The 26,075-nt window shown below is 39.5% G+C and overlaps 2 protein-coding genes across 2 annotated transcripts; both read right to left on the bottom strand.

Moving 5' to 3' along the window:
• Positions 1–7,245: 7,245 nt before the first annotated feature.
• LOC117386297 (myosin light chain 4-like) lies at positions 7,246–7,899 on the bottom strand. Its single transcript, XM_033983639.2, has one exon. It carries the CDS (start codon positions 7,897–7,899, stop codon positions 7,300–7,302), a length of 600 nt encoding a protein of 199 aa, XP_033839530.1. The 3' UTR covers positions 7,246–7,299.
• A 2,448-nt stretch (positions 7,900–10,347) lies between these two features.
• On the bottom strand, positions 10,348–25,086 carry LOC117386666 (uncharacterized). The gene is made up of 5 exons (XM_055229226.1): positions 25,004–25,086; positions 22,524–23,332; positions 15,669–15,732; positions 13,786–14,275; positions 10,348–12,537 (listed from the first exon to the last, which is right to left on the bottom strand). Exons 1-5 carry the CDS (start codon positions 25,014–25,016, stop codon positions 12,048–12,050), a joined length of 1,866 nt encoding a protein of 621 aa, XP_055085201.1. The 5' UTR covers positions 25,017–25,086; the 3' UTR covers positions 10,348–12,047.
• Positions 25,087–26,075: the final 989 nt, after the last annotated feature.

The following is a 26,075-nucleotide window of genomic DNA, read 5'->3' as shown; positions in this document are numbered from 1 at the left end:
AACATACTCTTACTTTTTTTTGGTTAGTAGCCTGTGTTTTAGTAAAGATTGTGCACTTTTGGACCTGAAAATCTCCTACAACTCTTAATTTCCATCACTGTCCTGTGTTTGTCGAGTGCAGCGGTGGAAATTAAGTTGATCAAGAGAAACAAATTGGGGTCAATTTGAACTTTAACGTAACTTGTTTTTCAGACAGTTCTTATTATACAATCAACATTTTTGTCAAGTAGCCCAATTTTCAACCTATTCGATAAAGAAATGTCCAAGTTCTGCTGTGAGTGAGTTATTTTTTGGGGTCATAAATTACCCCAGGACGACACGAGGGTTAAGGTGCACGCACGCCGGTCCAGTCGAACCGTTCCCGCGCGCCGACAGCCCCTAAAGCGCGGTACGTTTGTCCAGCGCGAGTGGGACTTTGGCCGGTTTGAGGAGTGGGGCCAAAGCACGATTCATGTTCTTGTGCGTGGAGAGGATCGAAGATAAGAGGAAAAAGTGAACGAACGCCGCTCCAAACTCACGTCGACATGTGAACAAACGCCGGCGTGGGATGATGTGGCTCAGTTCGGTTGCGCAGGTCATAGAACCTTTGACCATGGCACGGTTTGAGTCCCAGTTTTGAGTGCGACTTTGAACTTAAATTTAGCGTGATTCATGCGTGTTTGAGTCATCTTTCTTCTCCTGCACTACTATCTACCCACGTTTTCTTGGCCACCAGCGCACGCCCACCGCTCTACGTCGACTTTTACTTACAATTTTATTTTCTCAGTTGATGATACAGGCAGGACAGCTATTCAAGGACACTGAACAAGATAAAAATTAGATAAAAAACATACAAATACAATAAAACATGACAAAAAACCGATTGATAAAAGACGTGTGATTAGTTACAAGAGACAGGACAGTTTGAACAGGTGAGTTTTGAGTCTGGATTTGAAGAGTGGAAGAGAGTCTAAGGTGCGGAGATCAGGAGGGAGAGAGTTCCAGTTCCAATTCTTTGTTGTGATGACATTTCTGGCGACATTAGCTCCCATTGGACATCGCTGTTTTCTAAGGCAGAAGTCAGTGGGCTTGTTTCTTTTATTATTAACAGTAATGAGCTCTCGGGGGCGGCATCTGTGACGTTTCTCGGATAAACGATCATCATTAAGACAGCGAAAAACAGATATAAACATAAAATAATAGTTTCTCATTAGACTCTGACTTGATCTCGCGATAAACGGCTGTATTTCCAGGGATGGCTGCTTCTCTTTTGAGCTGTTACGCTTCACAAAACTGACCAGCTGTTTCCTGTTTAGCTTTAGCTTTAGCTTTAGCTTTAGCCTCGTCTCACAGCTCCATAAACTCGAAAAACTAAATGTCTTTTTGTGATTGGCTGAGATCAGATTTTAAGTTAATATTAGTTATGTTAAGGTAAAGCTATTATGTTTTACCAAATATCATCAAGAAGTCCATTTGTCTGGTTAAAATCCATAGCTTAAAGGTGCAATAGGTAACTTTCCTGGAGACGAGTTTAATGCCATACTGTGGAATTTTCTACTCAAAGAAAAAAGGACCCAGGAAGACAATCTAACCTCCGGGTGCAGGGAACAGAGAGTCTAATAACTAGGCTAAACAAATAAACAAAGTAATAATATTTCCATGGATACACGCAAGTGAAGGAACCTCAATCAGAAAAGTTACACAGTGCAGCTTTAAGAGTTTTTTTTATGAACCGTTGGCAATTTTCAGATATTGCATTTGCATTTAAAAATAGGTTCGTTTTTAGACTCCAAATAATAGTAAGCTACAATATCAGACAAAATCAAACGCTTTTTTCTTTAGAGTTTTTGATAAAAGCGCATTATGTAACTTTTATCGTCGAGGACACCACCTGCTTATCTCCATGGAAAATATGTTATTGCTTTTCCTGGAATATTCCACAGCACGGCATTAAACTTACCTGTGACCATTGAGATGAACAATTAAAACACTTATAATTGCATAAACCCGAGGCAGATTTTTTACGTTATACTGTGGAACATTTCAGACAAAGAATGACATCTCCATGGCGACAATGAAAAGTGACATAGTGGCACCGAGACGACACGTTGTGCTTGTGTCTGTTAGATCGCTACAATCGATGTAAATATAGACATTTTAAATCACAATATTCATCTAAAACGACTTCATAAAAGAAACAAATCCGCTGACGTTAAGAAAATCAAAGTGGGCGTGTCCAGGTGGAGGTGAAAACGAGGGTTGATCGGCAAAATGGCGTCGAAAATAAGTGATTGAAGATACTCAGACATGCACGAATCAGTAAATGTTGAGGGGAAGCAACTGGAACGTGGTTAAAACCTCTGAAAAGTCCATTTTGCAGAATGGGTTTGATTTAAAGAAGACGTTTTATGCTTTTTTTTAAGTCTTTCCGTGACAAAATCAGCTACAGATATTTCCGAATCTGTCTTTGTAGTCAATGTGCACGGAGCGATTATCGTCTGGTGTCTGGATTTACATAGAAAGCAACGCTGAGCCCACAGTTTTTTGCTTAAATCTTTGACCTGTGTTATGTTTGAGTCGGAACATGCAAAAGCGCCGCGTTTTTGAGCGAAAAACATGGAAAACATGCAAAGATTTTCACGTGTAAACTCAGACGCAGAACTTCCAGCGGATCAGACGCGACGCTCCAGGTGAGAGGATTGAACTTTGAACTGCTTCTTTTATCGGAAAATGTTTGAAATGAATCATGGGACAATTTTTATTTTTTTTATTTTTTATTTTTTTAATGTGGATTTAAATTGCTGTTTGGATTAAGGTAGTAATTTAAAATGCAAAGTTTAAACTAACACTGTGTAACTTCTTTTCAGGTGGAAGGCTTGCCACCTGCTCGTCTCCATGGAGATGTTATTGCTCTGCCTTAAAATGTTCCTCACTGTGGCATTTAACTTCTCTATCTTGCATTTATTAAGAATTTTGGTGTTTTTAAAATGAAATAACGTGAGTGAGGCTCAGATTTCTCAAGGCACAGTAAAAATATCTCCATGGAGACAAACAGGGGAATGACTCTCCACCAGAAATGTCACGCAGTGCTCCTTTAAAGTTGGATAAAGGTTGGATATAGGGCTGCAGAAGCCGTAAAGTGACATATATTTCTGTAATTATGACTTGTTTTGGTGGGATATGATCTGTGCTAAATATGTCTCACAGCTTTAGATCAGTCAAGTGCCGGTTTGTGAAGAAATGTATAAAAAAGTTGTAAAATACAGGAAGTAGCGCGAGTCTTGTCATCAACCGTCGTTAATTACATCCAAAATACTGGGACAAGTTACGCTCAGACAAAAGTATTTAAAATATATTTAAATTACTGTATTTTCTTGGACTATAACTATACTTTTTTTCATAGTTTGGCCGGGGGCGACTTATACTCAGGTGCGATTTATATGTGAAATATGTTTTTTTCTTCATTATTATCCATTTTTTTGGCTTATACTCCAGAAAATACAGTATCCCTTATTAAGATCATGTTTGCTATAAGTAACATAACTCTACATACGTCTGCTCACCGTGTTAGGAATTATAAACTTAACCAAAATGACAAAATACCGAGATGTTTTTGTAAATTATTAAATCTAATGATGTTAAAGAGGGAGTATTATCCATAATTTTTTTCTCCCATTTTATAACCATGTTCCCTCATCAAAAACACGTCTGAAGAGATTATAGATGTCATCCATGCATGTTTGAGTCATTTAGCGATCTCTCCCTACTCGAACCCTCCTTGCTGTTAGCTGTAAGATGCTGTACGAGGCTCCTCCCACAAGCCTATCATCCATAAATCTACAAAAACATGATGCAAAACTGTACACTACGACTTGACAAACCTGATGTGATGTGCAGTAGTTTCATTAGTGGGATGTACGTCGATTGTGTTGTGATATCGCTCTGAAGGGGGAGGGACTTAGCATGGAGAGCAAATACATGTTAATACATTGTTTTCAGTGAATATAGCATTTTCAAAACAATAAAAGGTAACACTGTGATCTAAATGTTATCCTCCTCTTTAACTGTTTTACATAAATGAGTCGTTTAACCTGTTATACGCACCTCGAGTCACCATATTCCAATTTTTATTTAGTCGATAACGCACAATAGAAATAACCGTTTGATTACTCGAGTAAAGACGACCGTGAGATGCAGACCTAGTTGAGAATCAGGCCTAAAACCAAAAGTATAATCGATAATACTCACGCTGTAATGGTTTACGCTGCTGTCATCATTTCAGTGCATTACTTTCATTCATATTTTTATCTTTCTTTTTTCTTTTTCCAGCCATGTGTCAGTTTTCTTCAAATAACTCCTCGTTCAACCCTCTGTACGTCCAGTTGCTCTTCTGCCTCTACATCAGAGACATCGGGTACGGCGCCATCGCTTATTTCTCAGTAAACATCCTCGTCGTGTTCCCCATCTGCGTTTCCATCTTGTACCTGGGCCTGCAGCAGCGCAAAGGACTCGCCAAAATCAGCCACAGCGACGCGTTCACTTTCCACGTCGCTGCCGTTCAAATAGTAAACGTTTTGTCGTCCTTGGTTACCGCAATCGGAGTCCAGTTTTGCGACAGTCTTGTTTTGGCGGGAAACTATATGTTTTTCGTCTGCTCGTCCGTGCTCTTGGCCTTCCAGTGTTTGACGTGTGGAGAGCGTTACGTCGCCGTGGTTCACCCGCTCACGTACTTGCGCCTTAAAAAGAACATTTTGGCTCGGAATATTATCTGCGGACTGGTGTGGCTGCTTTGCGTCTTCCAAGCTCTTTCTGGAAGTTTCGTGAACACGACGTCTCTCGAGTTCGTCAGTGTGTACGTGGGTATAGCGTCGGTGTTGGTCTATATTCTTTTCTGTAACGTTTCCGTCTTGGCCGTCCTTCTACGCCCACGTCCGGGAGATGGCGCAAGGAAGAACCAGCCCACAAAAAGAGCGTTCTGCACCATATCCACCATTTTGGGGACTCTGATGCTGAGGGGACTGGGCGACATCATGGGCAGTGTGTTCATAGTTTCAGAGGAGTATAGTGCAGAGATCAGGTGTGGTCTCTGGACGTCTGTGGCTTGGTTGAGTTTCCCGTGTAATCTGATTTTACAGATTCTGTATCTTCACCGCGCTGGAAAACTGCCCTGCTGTTAAAACCAAACCAATCCCTGTGGGCTCTAGCATAAACGTGCAACATGTAACTTTGTCCAGTGGTGGGTGGGAGGGGTCTCCATGATCTGTTTCTATGGTGATGTTATGGCTTTGTCTTGAATGTTTGTTTTATTCACTTAAGGGTGTTTTATTGTAAAAAATCATCCTTAATCATTTACAGTTGTCCCTCGCTATATCGCGGTTCAGCTTTCGCGGTCTGTTCTGTGTCCTGATTGGCTGTTGGACTGTAGACCATTGTGTTCTTTGTCCTGATTGGCTGTTGGACTGTAGACCATTGTGTCGTGCGTCCTGATTGGCTGTTGGACTGTAGACCATTGTGTTCTTTGTCCTGATTGGCTGTTGGACTGTAGACCATTGCGTTCTGTGTCCTGATTGGCTGTTGGACTGTAGACCATTGTCCATCAGTCTCCTCCGTGCCGTGTCTCCTGTCCAGTACAGAATGTGTTCAGACAAATTTACATAAACGTTGGATCTCAGTGTGACTCTGAAGTGCTGTACGTTTGCAATTTGTTTTCTTCACCGACAAAACCCACAATGTCGATGAAACGTTCTGCACCGACAAAGACGCCGACGAAGGTTTGAACTTTGTGTTTAAACGAGAGAGAAATATGAGAAAATGTTAACGCCTGTGTGAGAAAAGTGTATAAAGTGTGTGGTGAGGGGTTTTACAGACAAAAACGTAGAGAATAATTGTAAAAAATAAAGCTGATACTTCACGGATTTCACTTATTGCGGGTTATTTTTAGAACGTGACCCCCGCGATAAACGAGGGACCACTGTACTTAAAATGTACAATGTTTTTGTGGATAGGAAATGATTATTTTCTGTGCTGTGTAGTGAACTTGGCTGTGATGGCGTCGTACTCCCAGATGAGGTAGTGTATGTTATATAATGTTTTCATGATAAAAATTTAAAATGTAAAGGCACAAAAGTAAAAATAAAAGTTTTCTATTTCTGAGTGGACTCTAGAACTCACTGTGTTACAACAAAAAACACCATTTTAACTTTAATTATTTTATTTTAGCTGCCCCACATCTGTACTGAATATCACAGGCCTATACAATATTTTGACCTGAAACACTGCGATACTTTATTATGTCCAGTGGTGGAAGCTAACGAAGTATAAGTAGTAAAGTACTGTACTCAAGTAGAACCTGTCTGGTTTAGGTATCTGTACTATACTGCAGTACATTTTACAGCAGATACTTTTTACTTTTACCTCACTACATCTGAGAGCAGTATCTGTACTTTCTACTCCACTACATTTTTGAACAGGACTGAAAAGTTAAAAAAAGTACTTTTCATTTGATTTGAGGGGTTATTTTTATCATGTTCGTGGAAACATCCTGACTAAAGTTTTCAAGTTTAAGCTTCGGTTTTGATCTAAACAAAAATAAAAACACAAAATTCATCAGAAAAATTATTAAATTGATTTATACTGTATTTTTTAAACATTATTACTATTTTTAAACACTTTAACAAATTAACAACAATGTGAAATAATTTTACTTTTTATTCTTAAAGCACATTTTTAAACGGGTACTTAAATACTTTTACTTAAGTCGATTTTTTTTATGTGATATATTTTCTTTTACTTGACTAACTTTTTACCTCTGTATCTGTACTTTTACTTAAGTAACAACACTGAGTACTTCATCCTCTACTGATTATTTCACATAAACTTGCATAATGTTTACAGGCTTTTTTGGTTGAAACTGAACTTGACATTGTAATTGTCTTTGTCTTATCTTCACAAATAAAGGCACATTATTTGGAAATAAACAACAACAAGAAATTGAATCGGAAAAAACGTTCTTAAGAGTGAAAACGTTTCGCTGTTTCTTCAGTTCTGGGTCTGCAAACCTTATATGTGTCTAAAAGGCGGAGCTAACTACGCTGAAACTAACACACCCTAGTTGTTTACAGTCCATTGAACTACCCTAAGGTGTGAACTGTTACCTGGAACATATTTTGCACAATATTTCACGTGGGTCTATATAATATTTACTTCATAACAATATTATCCTTCATTAATTGAGTTTAGTGAACAACCCAACACACGACAGAGCCATAATGTTACAGCTGTTTATTGTCTGAACACAAATATTCACTTGTTTCTTTACGCTCAGCCTGCGAGGATGTGTTTGACAAACTCGGTGTAGTTAATGTGTCCGTTGGCGTCCTCCTGTCCCGCCATGAGCCTGTCCACTTCGTTCTCCGTCATCTTCTCCCCGAGCGTCGCCAAAACGTGCCTCAACTCCGCCCCCATCACCGTACCGTTCCCCTCTTTGTCGAACACTCGCAAACCCTCCACGAAATCCTCAAAGTTACCCTGCTCTTTGGACTTCGCCACGTGCTGCAGCATCGGCAAAAACGTGTCGAAATCCAGCAGTTTTGAGTTCATTTCCTCGGGTTTGGGGCGTCCGAGTAGCTTCAGAACGTCGTCGTTGGTGGGGTTGTGTCCCAGGGCGCGCATCACGTCTCCGCACTGAGCGTAAGTGATTTTCATTTCGCCGGTCGGAGTCTCGTCGAAAAGCGTGAAGGCGTCGCGGAACTCTTCCATTTGCTCCGCGGTGAACTCCAGAACGATGCTCTTCAGGTCCACTTCGGGGGCTTTGGGCTCGGGTTCAGCCGGTTTCGGAGGAGGAGCGGCGGCGGCCTCCTCCTTCTTCGCCTCGGGCTTTTTGGGCTCCGGTTTCTTCGGTTCGACCTTCTTCGCTGGCATTTCGGCGTGAAGAACAAGCAAGGACGACGCGAAAGGGTTTTTAAAGAGAGGAGGAGGAGCGGAGGAGAGAGGAGACAAGGCCAAAAATGGGAGAAGACCGAAATAGAAGCGCTAGAGATAAGAAGAGCCCACACCAGCACTTAGACACTGTGAAATATTTGTCACCACAACTTAAAGAAACTTCACCATTGGCTAAACCTTCAGCTCGGGATTCCTGACCAAGGTTCTTGTTTAAAAGTCCTGTACGTGATTTTTTCCTCCATGTTTGAGTAAAATGTCCTTTCCTGCAGTACAGATATGTTGTATAAGCAGTTCTTAAAGTCAAAATAAGTCTGATATTCTCATCATGAAGCTTTTTATTATCGTAAGAGTAACAGGACGTTCCCAGTTAGCATGCTATTTGTTCTGAGTTTTACCATGACAGAAAAAAACGCTCTGGCCTCTGGAAGTTGTGACACATCAAGAAGAAAATGGAATAAAGTAAGTGAGGGATAAGTTTGGACCACAGTTAAATGAACTACAAAGACACAGAAATAGCACTTTATACCATTGTTTCTTTGTGCGTTTTAGTTTTAATCAAGTTTTTATATTACACTTCAACAAAGGGGGGGAAAACATTAACATACAGTTTTTTTAATATATATATTTTGACCTTATTGTGTCCAAAAATGTGTCTTTTTCCAATATTAACACCAGCCACCTCACACTTAAATATACCAGTGCCCGACTTTATCCATTCAAAAGTTGACGTCAGTTGAAATCCTGATAACGAATGCGCTCCATCGACATTCCCCATTGAGATAAGGACTGTGATTACCCACAATGCACTGCCCCGGTCTGGAAATAGCGGCGTGTCTGAGATAAAGAGCAGAGGGTGAGGTAAAGAAGACGCCTCCTCACACACAAACCAGTTATTCAATACAGAATCATTTACAATATCTCATCTGTCATTATTCTCATTATTCTCATTGTCGGTTTCATATATTTTTATTGACGTGTGAACAAATATAAGACTGTATGATTTATAATTTAAACAACAAATGTATACACACCTTTTCAGTTTTATGTACCAAAAAAATCGCACAAACATTGAGTCAATAAACAAGTATAAAGAGCATCACACAATAGAAAATAAAATTAAAATATACAAAAGGCAAAATCCGTAGTATCTGCTTTATTTTGTACAATTATTCTATGTTTTTGGCTGTAAAAACCCCTCACCACACACTTTATACACCTTTCTCACACAGGCGTTAACGTTTTCTCGCATTTCTCTCTTGTTTAAATCATTTATAGTGACTCAGGTGTGTGTCGCAGTTTAGTCTGACGGCGCCTCTTTGTCCTGGCGATCGAACATTTATGTCAATTTTGGGTGAACTGTACAGGTAAAGGAGACACGGCGCAGAGGAGATTGTGTCGGTTTCTGTTTTGTTGCATGAAGCGCAGACGCACAGGGGTCGTTCTGCAGATCTTTATCGTCAGTTACAGCAAAACGGCCGGGTTAAAGGCGGCACACGGTGAGATTGTACCGGGGTCTAACAGAGTCTCACCGAGTCTCACAATCTCACAGTCTGAAGAAAGTGAGCGTGCACCAAAAGAAATTTAAAGCACAATAGAGTGATATATGGACACTGCTGCGCGGAAAACACACCATTATGAGAAAGCAAGCAATATTACATTTATACATCGTCCACAACTGACAACGGTCTACAGTCCTTTAGCCAATCAGGACGCAGAACACGATGCACCCTCATACTCTGTAAAAAAAAGCACTTAAAATTACACCAAAAAATCCGTGAAACAGTGAGACCACGAAATTCGAACTGCGATATAGCGAGGGACAACTGTATATCCAAAGAAAAAGACATATTGTAAAAATTATAAATAAGATTAAATAAATAAATGAAATATTAATGATTACAATAATGAAAAAAGTGGGTGGGGCTTAGGTCATTTCCAAAAAGTTAATAAATGGATAAATGGTTGCCATATTCTATAAAATTTGCTTATGATCGCATCTTGGAATAGCTAAGCGTCTCTACTTTAAAAAACAAAACATAACCTCAGGACCTGAGGACGGCGCGTCAGTGAGAGCCCGAATGTATTTTTTTATTTTTGAAAATCTTTTTTCCGAGTCGGGCTCCCATTGGCCCCATGAAAAAGTTTGAGGTGGCGCTACCGAGTCGTCTTTTGTTATTTTTTCTCGGGGTCTTTTGTGACAATTAGAGCTCGTCGAGTTGTAATTTTTGACACCACTCACTGCCATGTCGGGGTGTGTTTACTACTTGATTTTTGCCATTTTCCGGGTTTCAAACGTGATTTTAATGAGTCCCTCGCCGGGACGTTGTCCCAGGCTCGGGCCTAATAATAATAATAATAATAATAATAATAATAATAATAATAATAATACAAAAATATCTTGAGCCAAGCAATTTGTCTTTTCAAAAATATTTATTGAAAATTCCATTTATTAATTCTTAAAACATATATTAATATGGACAAATATTTGATTACACAATACAGGATAATATTAATCTGAGGGTAAAGAAGGAGACAGACACTTTTTATGCCTTATTAGTTTTTATTAATCCACTTTTCAGCAAACATTTGAGAAAGTATTCATAAAGGTGCACTATGTAACTTTTCTACTGGACATTTTGCCATCTGCTGGTTTCCATTGTGATGTTATTGCTTTACCTGGAATGTACCAGGCCAAATTACAGGTCGGATCTGTGGAGAGGCGAGCCAGCTCACCGTAAAAACGCATACTGTTTAAAGTATTTTTGAGCAATAAAAACACCAGCAATTGGATAAATACATACTAAGATAGTTTAATACCATACTGTGGAACATTCTGAGCGAAGCAGTCACATCTGAATGAATGAGAGCGGGCCAGAAAAGTTACACATTGCACTTTTAAACTTTACTTTACACAAATTGTAATTGGCAAACGCTAAAAATGACGGTATGGCCTATTTTTACGTAGAACTATAGACCGTCCCAGCAGTGACCTTAAGGTTCCCGCCCATTTATTTCAGTAGAACAGCAAAATAAAAACAATATATTTTGACTCTAAACAGCACAGACAGTACAGTTGTTTATGCTTGTTACATTCGCCAAAGAGAAATAAACAACCCAACGTCCAGCTCCAGTTTCCAAACTCGTATGCAGGATTTGTGGCACTTAATGAAACAAAAAACAAATAATCTACTGTCAAACTGTGGTAAACTTAGATTTAAGACCTTTTTATTTCGGCACTATTCGCTAACTTGGTGATCTACACAAAGCGTTACTACACACGATGTTTTCTACTGAGGCTCTGGAGGGACTGGGGTGAGGTCGAGTGGTCGTCGGTCGCCAAAACAGCCGCGTTTTTTCATAGTTTGTGATGTTTTGAGGCTAACGCTAGCAAAGCAATGGTACCAGCTAGTAGTAACGAAGGTGTTCTGTTTACGAACACCAGAAGGGTCTAGAGAGTTGTTCTGTCAGCGTCCATCAGCTGATTGAAAACAATGAACGTGTTACGCTTTTGCTTTTTTTTTAGCAACAACATGCCTCACGTTATAAAGAAATCACAGTTGTTTAAAGCTAACGAGGTCATAAACACGGATCTATGGTTACAGAAAGTGTACGAGGGAGGTTGAGGTAAGAGGCTAGTTAGCGGTGACCAACAGTTAGTGAGACATACACACTGGGAATCCGATTTTACGCTAGATTTTTGCGTCATCCCTCAGTCGTCCAGGTCTGATCCACAGCAAAAGACGAAATTTAAATCTGTCAACTGGACAAATCATCGTTACGCTGCTCATTCACGCTACTTCTTCAGTTCTGGACAGATCTGAAGTTAGGGGCTTGTCTCCAGTTTCAACCTTAACGACCCTATTCAACCTGTAATGGCCGTCCGTTGTTCTCTTTGTCCCTGTTTGCTTTGGGTCTGAATATAGAGTCGTAAATCAAAAATTGCTTAACTCCCCTTTCAAACCGTTTCTTATCTCTAGCTAAGAGAAAAGAAATGGTATTACGCTGGATTAGGACTACATTATTTACATATTTGATACGATTTGAGTTTCTTGTCTCTTGTTTAATGAAAAAGGAACAAAAACAAACCCAGAAACCAGCTCCGAAGCTTCGGAAATGACATTATCATTTCACAACTGAAGCGTTTTGGTCACATCGTTGAGGAATGTATTGATTTCAGGTGATTTGCGCCATTGCCCCCCGTATTCTGACACATAAGCCCCCGTGACGCCCCCCACCGCCCCTCCCGTCAGCGCTCCTGCCACACCCGCGACACACTTCACCCCCACCGTCGCCTCTACGGCCACCACCCCAACCATTAACCCCACGCCTAAGAGAGCGCCCAGTAACACCCCGACCACGACGCCGCTCATGTTGTTCATCATTGTTTTGTACACCTCCTCTTTGGCTTTGTTCAGGACCTGCGCGAACGTGGTGCCCCTGGACGGATCGATCGGGATGCCCTGCGCCTCCTGGTGTAGGAAATACGAAATGCGCTCCAGCATGTCGTTGGAGTAGCATCGGCCGCCGTTTCTGAATATCGTGTTGTCGATGGTTCTCAGCAGCGCCTCCACCTGGACCTGGTTGTTTCTGTACGGGTCCTGGCTGTTGTTCCAATATCTGTAAAATAAAAGTGACATATTGTATTGAGATTGTGATTGAGCGGGTTCGTCGGTGTTAAAGTTGAACTGTATTGTAAATGGCTGTGTCCAGATGTCCACCCCCAGTGCATTGTGGTCTACATGGACCGATCTCGTGGGCTCTTGTCCTACAGACTTGAACTTTATCTGTAAATGGATTTGCATTAGTCCTGGACACGTCTGCAGTTTGTCTGTTCATGTGAGTGGATCTTAACTTCACTGTGGTTCTCCTCCAGGTTTCTCTTTTTCCTACTGTTTTTTTCATTTATTTTTTGTTATTTTTTTGAGTTTTTCCTTGATGAGAAGGAGGGTCTAAGGACAGGGGGCGCTCTGGGACAGTTATCAGTTATATCGCTTGTTTTCTGTTGATTAATTTGTTTGTCTGTTTCTGTTTTATTGTTGATTTTCTAACTTTCTTTTAGTTAGATTAATTGTCATGTTTTGAATAAATTGAATTGAATCTTGTGACCATTGGACCTACTACTTTTCATGGTGCATTGTGGGAAAATTTGAGCGGTGTGACGCGTAAATAGTGCCCCCTGTAGGAAATAGTGTGGACATTTGGACACAGCCCATCCAAAAAAAAAAAAAAACGTATTTGGCAGTGTTTGCTAATGTGCATTGTGTCTCCATGGTAACTAGGCTACTGAACATTCTGCCATAGCCATCCATGCATTACCCCCTGTCATGCACGATTTGGAAACTTGTCTATTTAACCTATTTAACAGTTTTAGACGTGTTCATTTTGTGTTCTGTCTGACGTAGCCACACATATCGCACGGTTTAAATGAACATGTATCAAAGTTTGACTCTTTCATGCAGTTTATTCTTAGAAATAGAAGGAAAAAAATATATTTGACCCTCATCAGTCTTAACAATTAGTCATGAAGTGAGACTGAACTCGACTCTCCTCTGTTCTCTGAAGTTTATCAATAGTTTAAATATTTTTTTTGCTCAGTTTTAGCAAGTACATTTTATAGGACAGATCTAATTTTTGAGATTTGTTCAATGTACAGTTACTACGGCAACTTCATCACTCGCGCCAAAGTATCTGGGCACGCTCAGTTTGAAAAAGGTGCCAAATCTGGACACCACCCCCCAAAAAAAAACAAAAAAAAAAACGCCCCCGCCCCCGCCCACCAGCGTGATGTCACCGCAAACATATTCATAACGAGCAGTAGTAGTAGTAGTAGTAGTAGTAGTAGTAGTAGTAGTGTTTTTGCTGTACTTGTTGTCCAAGACGACGCAGCGGCCGCCACACTTCTGCAGCAGGACGCTCAGACTGTGGTTCCCGTTGGCCCACTGCTCGATCGTTTGGCCCTGGGGAAGGTCGTCTCCGTGAGTGAAGACCACCGTGGCGAATCGGAAAGCCTCTTCTGAGAAATATCTGAGGATGACATTAGCCGCGGCGTTCTCCAAACACGTGAACCGCTCGACCTTCAGGAAAATGAGGAACGTGTGGGGTCCCGGGGCACAGTGTACGCTGCATTTGAGGACCTCAGGACTCAGCGCTGTGCCCCACGGGTTTGCGCCAAAAAATCCCGGAGTGTCGATGAGGTGGAGGTTCCTCTGTCCGACCCGTCTGGTGACAGCTTGACACAGGCTCGTACCAGGGACAGATAAATGACACACTTCAAATACGTTGGCACCGAGTATAGTGTTTAAAGAACTGCTCTTCCCTAAACCGGCTTTACCCAGGACCACAATCCTTCTGGGCTCTGGAAAAAAAACAAAAAAACAAAACATATTTACAAAACTAGAAACATGTCAGAGGTTGTATTATGTACAGTAGAGAGCTGCTTGTATAGGAAAAGTATTGTTAGTGATGGGACTTTCGGCTCCTTCTAGGGATCCGAATCTTTTGAATTTGTTCGTGTCAAAGAGCCGTTTAAAAGACTGGCTCTTTTTATATTTAATTATATGATAGAGAACTAATTTTATCTACAAACTAATCAGAAACAGAAACGACCAAGCCTCAGATGTGATTAAAATGGTTCCAACTGAGAGTGGAGTGTGTTTAACCTTTGGAATTATTAAGAATCTAAATAAAATGTGTTATAATAAAAAAAAAATAAAAAAAAAAAATAATAATAATAATAATAATAGTAATAAAAAATAAAATAATAATAATAATAATAATAATAATAATAATAATAATAATAATAATAATAATAATAGGTGAACAATGCAGTAAAAATGCATACAAATTAGAAAGTAAAAATGAGATCCGGAAAAAGAAAAAAATGAAGCTCCAGTTCCAGCCGTTCAAAAGAGCCGACTCGTTCACCAGCTTGTTCACTAGTATTGGTAGTTTTCAGATTTCAGTATGTGATGATGTCATACTCTCAGATGGGGATTACACTGTAATTTAGCAGGAAATTTCCAAAAGGCAAATGCGCAAATGTTGAGCCTGATCATTTCTATCAGTGACTAGACCCGAGAAGTAAAAAAACTGCATTTTAACAATATTCAGTTTAGCTGCCCTCACCTGTGTTAAATATTATTGGCCTGAAACCCTAATAAAAACTTAAGTCATGTAAAAGTATTCAGGGCCTACATTTCGTGCTTGATTACAGTATGAGTACTCCATTACTACTAATACTGGAGTTCTACAGTACTCCAGTATTTTAGATAGGACCAGAGGTGGGCAGAATAGCCAAAGTAAGTAACGTTACTTCAAAATAATCTTACTCAAATAGGAGTACAACATAGTGATCCAAGAAATGACTCAAGTAAGAGTCGCGTAAAGAGTAACTGTTGGGACCTAATGATTTATAATTTGAAGTGAATGTGAAGTGAAGGACAAAACATGAAATAATGAACACAGTCTGGTATTTTCAAAGAGACACAAACTAAATCATATCCAAAGGAGCTGCAAGAAACACAAAAGTTCAAAAAATGTCATATTGTCGGGATAAAACTCTGGTGACTTTAGACTCACAGAGGGAAGAGGAACCACAGCTTTTACTCAAGTACGTGCAATACAAATAAAACTCAGGCAAGAATAGAAAAGTACCCTGAAAAGTTCAATTTCTTTAAAAAGTTACTACCAACCTCTGGACTCGACTAACAGGACACAGTTATGGAAGTATAGTTTTGGTTTTCACTTACCGTCCAAACTGAGATTCATTTTCTCGCCTGCTCTCACAAAGTCTGTTCTCTCTGTGAGGTTTAACTAAAACTCGTCTTATTTAACCACCGCAGGACCAGGAGGAGGAGGAGGAGCGCCCTTCTCATGTTTCTTTTGCGTGACTCCAAACTGCTCATTGTTTGCACATATTTAAACTCTTCTGCACGGCTCAAATGTCGCCAAACGGGCTCGACTCATGGCGGAACTTTGCATGTGACTTTCAGATGAGTAGCTCCAGTCTGTGGGAAAAGGGTTTTGTTGATAGAAATGGTAGACAAAACAAGAGAGAAAAAAAAAAAACTATTCCAAAATCCATTCATTCATTTTCTTCTGCTTCTCCGGGACCGGGTTGCAGTAGCAGAAAACATTCCAAAATCCTGTAAATGAAAACCACATGTTAAGATATAGATATATTTATTTATGCTGTCATCAGAAATGCACTTTGCTTCTTCAGGGGATGTTTTATAATTTGCATAAAAAAACATGTGGCAAAATGATTCTTACTGTGGATTTAAGATAAGAAAAACCTTTGTTTGGCCCCACCCTTTCTCTCTTCCAGCGATGTTTCCGTTGAGAGCAGGAGCCTGAACATGCCCAGACAGCTGTAATTATCTGTGAAAGAGGACGACATGTACTTTTCTTGTGTCAATATTTTTACATGAGCCCCGTGAGCAGCTTTTATAGACTCATAGAACATGTGCAAAATGACAGATTTAACAAACTGGACACTCGGTGAGGAACAAATGAAGGGATCAACATGTCACATTTAAGCACGGTATCCACAGTCTAAGGAAACTAATATACCCTAAAAAAAGAGCTGTCCTATAGTTTAGTTCATGCAAAGTTTACAATTCACAGTCCTACGTTTAATGGCCCTTGTTCTCATCTTCCTTTCGTGAGTGGTCAAAACTATGCCCACTGTGCCCTTCGTTTTATTAAAGGGGATGGATTTGAAACTCATCGCCGTGTTCTCTGTGGAAAAGTGCATCATCCATCGCCGTCTGTTAGAAGAAAACAGCTCCGTGTGACGTTTATCTACGAGGGACGACTTCAAAAACCGTCAGAAGACCTCACGTTTAAAACTGGATCACATGACTGCACGAGGCTAAGGACGAGCCGGACCAGAACTGAGACGGGGGAAGAGGCTTTGAGATGTTTTTGCTTCAGAAAATGGAAAACACTGCGAGGAAAAGCAAAACTGGACACGTTGGTGACACAGTTGCAGTTTAATAATCTGATCAAACTTTTAAACACACACCTGCAACTGTTTTGGATGTTTTATATGGACTTATTTTGAACAGGGCGACCATGAAAACGTTTGGGGTCCCCCTTGTATAAACATAAAGAAACAACAAAAGAAAGAAAGAAAGACACAAAAGAACAGATTTGGCGACTATAGAGACTCCAATATCCAGCTCATGTCTAGAGTGTAGGTTATTATCATGGTGTAATATAAGTCTTTAAAGAAGGAAAATAAAAGCTGAAAATAAAAGTATAATAAAAAAAAAAAAGGAACACACTGGAGGTAAAACAACAAGACCCCAAAAAGCCACCAAATGCATTGTGGGGAAGCTGGCCCGAGTGATCAAAATAGGAGGCAGACTCAAAAGAAGTCCCATTAGACACATTTATTCCTGTGTAGTGGTGCACCGTGGACACAAAAATAATACATATTTACAAAAATTAACGGTGCTCAACGAAAAACTAAGCAACCAAACTTAAACAACTGAAACAAAAGCCACGTGTGCCCTGGCTACACTGGTGTCCTGCATCTGTCTAATTGCCCAGACTAAAATACTTCCCTGTACCGGAAGCCCCGCCCCCGGTCTACTCCATCTCTTGTCCAGGGGGCGGTGGGAGTAACATCAGCACTATATTCCATCAAACATCTCTCACGCCCAAGTCCCTTTACTAACAGTGTTTAACTAAATAAACTATAAACACTTAGTTCATGAAACAAAAATACACAAGACATTAACACAAAGAAATAAACAAACTTAAACCAGTTTCCCCCTCCACATGGTCCGGCCCACGACCCCACTCAAGCCTATAAAATGGCCGACATAGGCCACGCCCCCTCTTTGTCTGGACCATGTGGGGATACAGGTAAGATGATTATTGGACTGAACTGAATAGACACATTTAACTAAATAAAATATATTTAACTAACAAATGTGTGGTGATTTAAACTGATTACAACTAAACGAAACAAACCTGGGATGAGTATGAGTTGAGTATTGAAGTTATTGAAAATGAACAAACATGTGCAAAACCAAATCATAGTACTATTAAAAGGGACAAAGGCCCACTTTGTCACATGCATCGTAATAAAACACACTGCTAACAGCTCTGTCCAGTGTCATTAATACTGACTTAATTCAAAACAACAAAAAAATGACACTTTTTCGAATATAATAATAATGTTGGTGTTATAAGGGGTTTAAGGATCAGCGTCTCTTTCCACAGTAGAATTCTGTGTTCAAAACCTTTGCTAACCTCATTTCACTTTGTTACTCTTCTCTTGTATTAGTTTCTTTCGTGTCTTTGCCCATATTCTCACAGTCAGACTCTTGGCCTGGTCCCCGTGGGAAAAGGACTCCACCTGGTGAGGAAGAGGGGTGCTGGAGGAGGAAGAGGAGGAGGAACCACACGTCTGTACACAATGGGTCCTTTCACACACGTCTGATAGTGTGGAGGATTAAGGGAGTGTCTCATTAGCCCCGTTTAGTCGGAGAACGTTTGAATTGTTCATAGTTCAGCTCATTTTCTTCTGCTTTTTCTACATATATTTTAAAAAGTCTTGATTTTCGTCCATTATAGAAGGAAAAAGCTGTTTGAATTTCAGACTAATGACTTCTTTACAGAAAACAACACTACTATTATCTCTAAAACTACACTATGTCACTTTTCTGGTTCCACCACCTGCTTGTTTCCACGGTGATGTTGTCGCTTGCCTGGAATAATCCCCAGAATGGCATTAAACATGTATCTCCATGGAGACAAACAGATGACACCAAGTTACAAATCATATCCTCACTCTCACTCTTTTACTCTTTCACTTTTACTCTCACTCTTTTACTCTTTCACTCTTTTACTCTCTCACTCTTTAACTCTTTCACTCTTTTACTCTCACTCTTTTACTCTTATTCTTTCATTCTTACTCTTTTACTCTCTCACTCTTTTACTCTTTCACTCTTACTCTCTCACTCTTTTACTATTTCACTCTTTTACTTGTTCACTCTTTTACTCTCACTCTTTTACTTTCACTTTTACTCTTTCACTCTTTTACTCTTATTCTTTCATTCTTACTCTTTTACTCTCTCACTCTTACTATTTCACTTTTTTACTCTTTCACTCTTTCACTCTTTTACCCTTTTATTCTTTCACTCTTTTACCCTTTTATTCTTTCACTCTTTTACCCTTTTATTATTTCACTCTTTCATTCTTTTACTCTTTCACTCTTTCATTCTTTTATTCTTTCACTCTTTTACTCTCTCACTCTAATGACTTCTTTACAGAAAACACTACTATTATTATTTCTAAAACTACACTATGTCACTTTTCTGGTTCCACCACCTGCTTGTTTCCACGGTGATGTTGTCGCTTGCCTGGAATAATCCCCAGAATGGCATTAAACATGTATCTCCATGAGGACAAACAGATGACACCAAGTTACAAATCATATCCTCACTCTCTCACTTTTACTCTTTCACTCTTACTCTTTTACTCTCTCACTCTTTTACTCTCTCACTCTTTTACTCTCTCACTCTTTTACTCTGACTCTTTCATTCTTACTCTTTTACTCTCTCACTCTTTTACTATTTCACTCTTTTACGCTCTCACTCTTTTACTTGTTCACTCTTTTGCTCTCTCTCTCTCTCTTTTACTCTTTCAGTCTTTTACTCTTTCACTCTTTCTCTCTCACTCTTACTATTTCACTCTTTTACTCTCTCACTCTTTTACTCTTATTCTTTCATTCTTACTCTTTTACTCTCTCACTCTTACTATTTCACTTTTTTATTCTTTCACTCTTTTACCCTTTTATTTCACTCTTTCATTCTTTTACTCTTTCATTCTTTTATTCTTTCACTCTTTTACTCTCACACTCTAATGACTTCTTTACAGAAAACACTACTATTATTATTTCTAAAACTACACTATGTCACTTTTCTGGTTCCACCACCTGCTTGTTTCCACGGTGATGTTGTCGCTTGCCTGGAATAATCCCCAGAATGGCATTAAACATGTATCTCCATGAGGACAAACAGATGACACCAAGTTACAAATCATATCTGTGGAGAAGCGACCCAGCTCACAGTGAATCCTTCTGTATTTTTGTGTCATTTTTAAGCAGTAGAAACAAATATTTGAATAAATGTGACATTGGTTTAATGCCATAATGAGAAACATTACTGGTAAAGCAATATAATCTCCCCCCATAGAAAAGCACTGTGCTAATTTTCACCATATTTATATTTTTCTCTTTTTTTTTGTGAGACTTTAATCACAAACACACACATACAAAGTTCATTAGTTATTTTATTTATTTATTTATGTTTGTATTTATTTATTCATTTATTTATTCTTGTTATTTTATTCAGAAGAAGCACAATCACTATCATATTTTTGCGATTAGGTACAAAAAAATAATAAAAATCACACCATATATGAAAAAATATGAACAAACATCAGTGATACAGACATTTTAAAACAGAAAACCTGCAACACTTTATTTTTGGGTTCAGTACATTTTCTTTGCTGCTTGTTTCCGTGGAGATTTTTGGTTATTTTTTGCCTCTGTGAAAAGATCTGAGCCGTAAAAAGTTGAATGAATAACTCCTAAACCTCAGTACAGATGCAAACTTATGACTAAAGTGTTTGATTTTGCTGTTTAGTTCCTACAGCTCCAGTTTTTTATTTACGATATTGTAGATTTAGAGTCGTTTTTGTGGTTTAAATCTGCTCTTGGGTTTAATTTATCGTCTATATTTACTTCAGCGATGTATCAGATTTGTTACAGGTAAAGGGTTCAGTCCATTCGCTCTTTAGTCGGTCAGAAAAAATATCAAATTCAAGTTTTTTTCTGACATTTCTCACACTGCGATTTCATAAAACTCAGATATGAAGTGTGGAGCCAGAACAAGAATCACATGTTTTAGAACTTCAAGATTAGCAGTTTTTATTTTATTTTAGACGACATGTTGTCACTTAAAGGTCCTCGATAGGGTTAAACAGACTCCGGTGAGCTTTATCCTCCTGGGACCTGGCACATTTCGGGTTGTCTAGGCAACAGTACAAATGTTTTCTCTACAAACTCCAGGATGGACCTCGTTAAAAACATCGGTCCAAGAGGCACAATTGTCGTTTCTCATTTTGTTTTTCACATCAGGAAAAATGTCGCCGTGTTCAGGCACTTAAATATAGTTTTTGCAAATCCTTGTTCAGCCGTGACTTTATTGTGTTCTATCAAAATGATTAAAACGTACAACGAATGTCTTCATATGTGTGTAAAAACAGAATTCTTCATTTTTACAGAAATTAATAAATATGACGGTTAATTAACAGGAGGTTAGTCCATGTTCTAATGATGTTTCCTCCTCAAAAACAGACCTGGAGTTGTGTTTTGTTTCATTCACACATTTTGAACACATCACTTTATTATTCGTCTGTTACATCTCCAAAGCTCAAAACGCTCTGTTCCACCTTGTGATGTCATCAAGTGGTAGTTTTCAAGTTAACATCTGCTTTTTTATCAAATCAAATCAAACTTTATTTATATAGCACTTTTCATACAAAAAAAAGTAACACAAAGTGCTTTACAAAGCATTAAAATCAGTCCCACCCACCAAACCCACCCAGCCACCCGACAGCCCAACAACCCAACCCCAACACATCAATAATCATAACCAAACAACCCCCCACCCCAACACACACTCCCACCCCCCACCTCAACACATGTTAAAATACCTCAGTTTCATTTAAAATATGTTTAAGTGGAACAGGCTGGATAAAGATGAACCAGATGAGAGAGCGCCTCAACCTTTAGTTCAGTAGAGATTGGGCAATTCCAGAAGCTGAAATGATCCAAATGATTCTATAAATGAAGGTGTGTGGAGTTTAAAAACACAGTGGAGCACTTCCTGTATCGCCACATGATGACATCACAAGGTGGAACAGAGCGGGTTCAGTTTGAGAGAAGAGCTCAGCGTAAATAAATCTGCAGGTTTTGTGTGAATGAAACAATTTGTAATTTTGATCCCTGTACAGCTTCTATGGTCTCATGATGAACAGTGGTCCCTCGTTTATCGTTCGTACGTTCTAAAAATAACCCACAATCGGCGAAATCCGTGAAGTATCAGCTTTATTTTTTACATTATTCTCCATGTTTTTGTGTGTAAAACCCCTCACCACACACTTAATACACTTTTCTCACACAGGCGTTAACATTTTCTCACATTTCTCTCTCGTTTAAACTCTCTCAAAGTTCAAACCTTCGTAGGCGTCTTTGTCGGTGCAGAACGTTTCATCGACATTGTGGGTTTTGTCGGGGAGAAAACAAATCGCAAACGTACAGCACTTCAGAGTCACACTGAGATCCAACGTTTATGTAAATTTGTCTGAACACATTCTGTACTGGACAGGAGACACGGCACGGAGGAGACTGATGGACAATGGTCTACAGTCCAACAGCCAATCAGGACAAAGAACACAATGCACGTTCATACGATGTAAAAAAAACATGCGAAATTGGCGAAACAATGAGGCCACGAAAGGTGATCCGTGTTATAGCGAGGGACCACTGTGATCTAAAGTGCTTTTTAAAGGTTCTGACCCACCTCCAGCGCCGAAACGGGCAGGACTTCATTTGGGACCGGCTCTGACGCCACTTCACCTCTGAAAAACGAAAAGAAACGAGCACAAACGTTATTTTTCTGATCCCACTCGGCTTCGTCTCCGCCGTCTACCACGAGCCAACCATCTGATTCGAGATCTTGCTTTTGTCCTTCGTCCATTTCCACCCGTCGTCGCGTGTTATTAACGAAGTAGCCGTTGTCGTTTTGCTGACACGTACTTTCTATTGACCTGAGAATCTCTTTGACTTGAAACCCGTTGCTTCGATATTCATTTCGCGTCGCATCTGTCCAGTATTTGTTGTCGACCACAAAGCAGCGGTTCCCACATTTCTCGACGAGGTCTTTCAACCCTTTGCTTTGACCCGCAAACTCACTAACTTCCATCTCTTCCGGCAGCTGCTCCCCGTGAGTGAAAACAACGGTGGCGTATTTGAAAACGTCATCCCCGAAATGCCGCCGAACCTGATCGACGATGGCTTGTTCTTGGGCTGTGAACTTCTCGAGGAGCAACACGAAAATAAAGGCGTGGGGTCCGGGGGAAGACATCGAGAAACAGTTAAATAATCCCGACAGGATCTCGTCGTCTGTGCGGTCGATGTCGAAAATTCCAGGGGTGTCGATTAACGTCAAGGCCCGTCCGTCCACGAGTCCCGTTTGCGCTTGGGAGTATTTGAATTTAGAGTCGCTGCTGTGGTTCACGTCAAAAATTGGCTTTCCAAAAATCGTGTTGGCCAGGCTGCTTTTCCCGCTGCCGCTTTTGCCGATCAGGACAATTCGTCGAGCGTCTGAGTCTAAAAAATAAAGCAAAAATTACCAGAAAATAAACATATTTTAGTTTGAAGTCGGCTATGCGTTAAAACAAATACTAAACGTTTAACGGCCAAAGCATTAGAGACAGACTTTTACGATTTTTGGACGTTTTAGTGTGCCAGGTATTTGCCGTAACTCACCAGCAGAGGGCGATATTTTGTTTTCGTTGATTTTTCTGCCTTAAAAATACACACAAAGCTTTATATTTACACTTTAATACGAAGAAAAAAACTGCGTAAAACATGACGACGCAGCTCTTTTATAGGTTTGTGGTTAAAAAAATGGGTTTGGGGGGAGTTTGTAGTGAATTTAAATGACATAATTTGCGGGAAATAATCAAAATCGGACAAAAATATCAGCACTTATCAGCCATGAATATCAACGGTATTGACGTCGGACTTGGAAAAATCCATATCCATCAATTTCTTCTAATCATTACTTGCTCCCAGCTAACTGCAAATACTCTTGTTACTGTAACTAAGTAAGTTTTTGAGGTGACTGTTCTTTTTTGAATAGATTTTTAAACCTGTACTTGCCGCGTATTTGTAATTAGAGACATTTTAAAGTCCCGATCCAGGTCTGTCTCTGCCCACAAACATAACCACACTGTCCCTCGGAGAAAATAAATTAAGTTTTACACTTTTAGATCGATCAAGTTCTGTATAAAAGTCTAAAAATTCCATTATAATCTAGTACGTACTTTATATTACACTATTTTCTCATCTGTTCTAATGTTGTTTCCTCATCACAAACATACGTGGAGTTGTGTTTTTTTTGTTTCATTCGCACATGTTTAACACACAAACAAACCTGCAGATTCAGGCGGAAAAACACTCCGTTCCACCTTGTGATGTCATCGCGTGGTAATACAGGAAGTGCTCCGGCAGTGTTTTTAAACCGCGTACGCCTTCGTTTCTAGAATCATTTGGATCATTTCAGCCAGTCTGGAAGGTCCAATCAATACAGAACTAAAGGTAAAACGCAGCTGCTAACTTGAAAACTACCACTTGATGACATCACAAGGTGGAACGGGGCGTTTTGAGGTTCGGAGATGTGAACAAAACACAACTCCGGGTCTGTTTTTGACGCGATAACAGCATTAGAGCACGACTTAACGCTCACAAGAGTCAGTTTTGTGTAATATGAGACGCTTAAATCCAACTTCGCAAACAGTGGGCTACTTGTACTTGTAATTGAGTACATTATGAGTAGCAGTACTTTTACTCGAGTACAAATTTGTACAGCCCCAGACGAGGACAAACTAAAATATTATTATAAATGTTATAATACGGATAAACAAAATGGAAAAGTATGGCAGCGACGACACAAAGGCTGCAGTTTACTTTATAAAACAGCCCAGGAAAAATAAAACAAACCACATTGTAACTTTAATCTGATGTAGTTTAAATAAGTGCGCAACATATGAGAGATAAGGTTATGATGCAACAGTAACACAAAAACATGGATCTATTATCTAACATGTGACCGGACAGGCCTCTAAAACACACAGCTCAAATTACACACTGAACCGACCAGCTTTTTACTTTTACTACTTAGAAATGAGACGATACTGTAGAATATCTCAACTATTCAGTCCATTTCAACAACAAAACACTGTGAATAAGTGAGTTTTGATGGATCTGCAGGTTTACCTTCCTCGTCCATGGTGTTAAAAGCTTTTACAGAAATGTTTGTGTCCAGAAAAGTGCTCCAGTCAGGCTTCTTGTGGCTCTGAAGTCAGTTTCTGTTTTGTTCTGAGGTCAGTGGGTGTGTTCACAGACTCTGAACACTTCCCCCTTTTATGGCCCCGCCTCCTTTTCCTCCTCTTAACTGTGACAGACACAACGATCACATTTATACTCGGACAGTAAACTCCAGTGACATGATCATTTAGTTTATACTTTTGTATTGTTATTATTATGTATTATTCTTGTTTTTGTACTTTTACTTACCAACTTTCTTTTTGTTTGCTTTGAGTCTCTGATCCAAAGCAAAAACTAAAAAAAAAAACCCAATAGCTGTTTACAGTTTCAGTGTCGTTAGCCCCTCCCTTCAGACAGATATAAGTCTGCAGTGTCCAGCAGTGAATCTGACCAGAACTGAAGAGCAGAGAAATGTCTTCACTCCTACAACGATTTGTCCAGTTGACACATTTAAACTTTGTCTTTTGTTATGGATCAGACCTGGACGACTGAGGGATCACACCAGGGGTCACCAAACTTTTTTAACCTGAGAGCTTTTTTATGGCACTGAGTCGTACGAAGGGCGACCAGTTTGAGACGCTCTTCTGAAATAACACATTTTCTCAGTTTGCCTTTAGTTTTACATTATTAATAATGATAAATGATAATCATTTATGTGAACACACTGATCACGTTAATGATTTCTCAAAATAATTATCAACAATGAGCAAGGAGGGAAACAGATATCAGTGTTCAGCACTTTAACTTTACTGATCTTAGTAATTGTTAAATTTCCAGATGACACTTCACTACATCTCAGAGGAAAAGTCCCATTTTCACTTCCACTGACAAACTTTTTAACAAAACATAAATAATATACATTGCACCATGTTTCATAAAGTTATCAATTATGTAATGTTAAAGAAAAATAAGATTACATATTTTTAAATAAATCTCGGTTGTGTTGTGTGACTTTTTCACCGGTGTCGTGAAAAAAGCCTGTTGTTTCCCCAAAGCTGCGTTTAGCTCTGGGCCTGTTCTG

The sequence above is a fragment of the Periophthalmus magnuspinnatus genome, chromosome 18, assembly GCF_009829125.3.
Source record: "Periophthalmus magnuspinnatus isolate fPerMag1 chromosome 18, fPerMag1.2.pri, whole genome shotgun sequence".
Classification (NCBI taxonomy): domain Eukaryota; kingdom Metazoa; phylum Chordata; class Actinopteri; order Gobiiformes; family Gobiidae; genus Periophthalmus; species Periophthalmus magnuspinnatus.
Note: the sequence above shows the minus strand (reverse complement) of the source record. Positions and strands in the feature narration are given on the sequence as shown.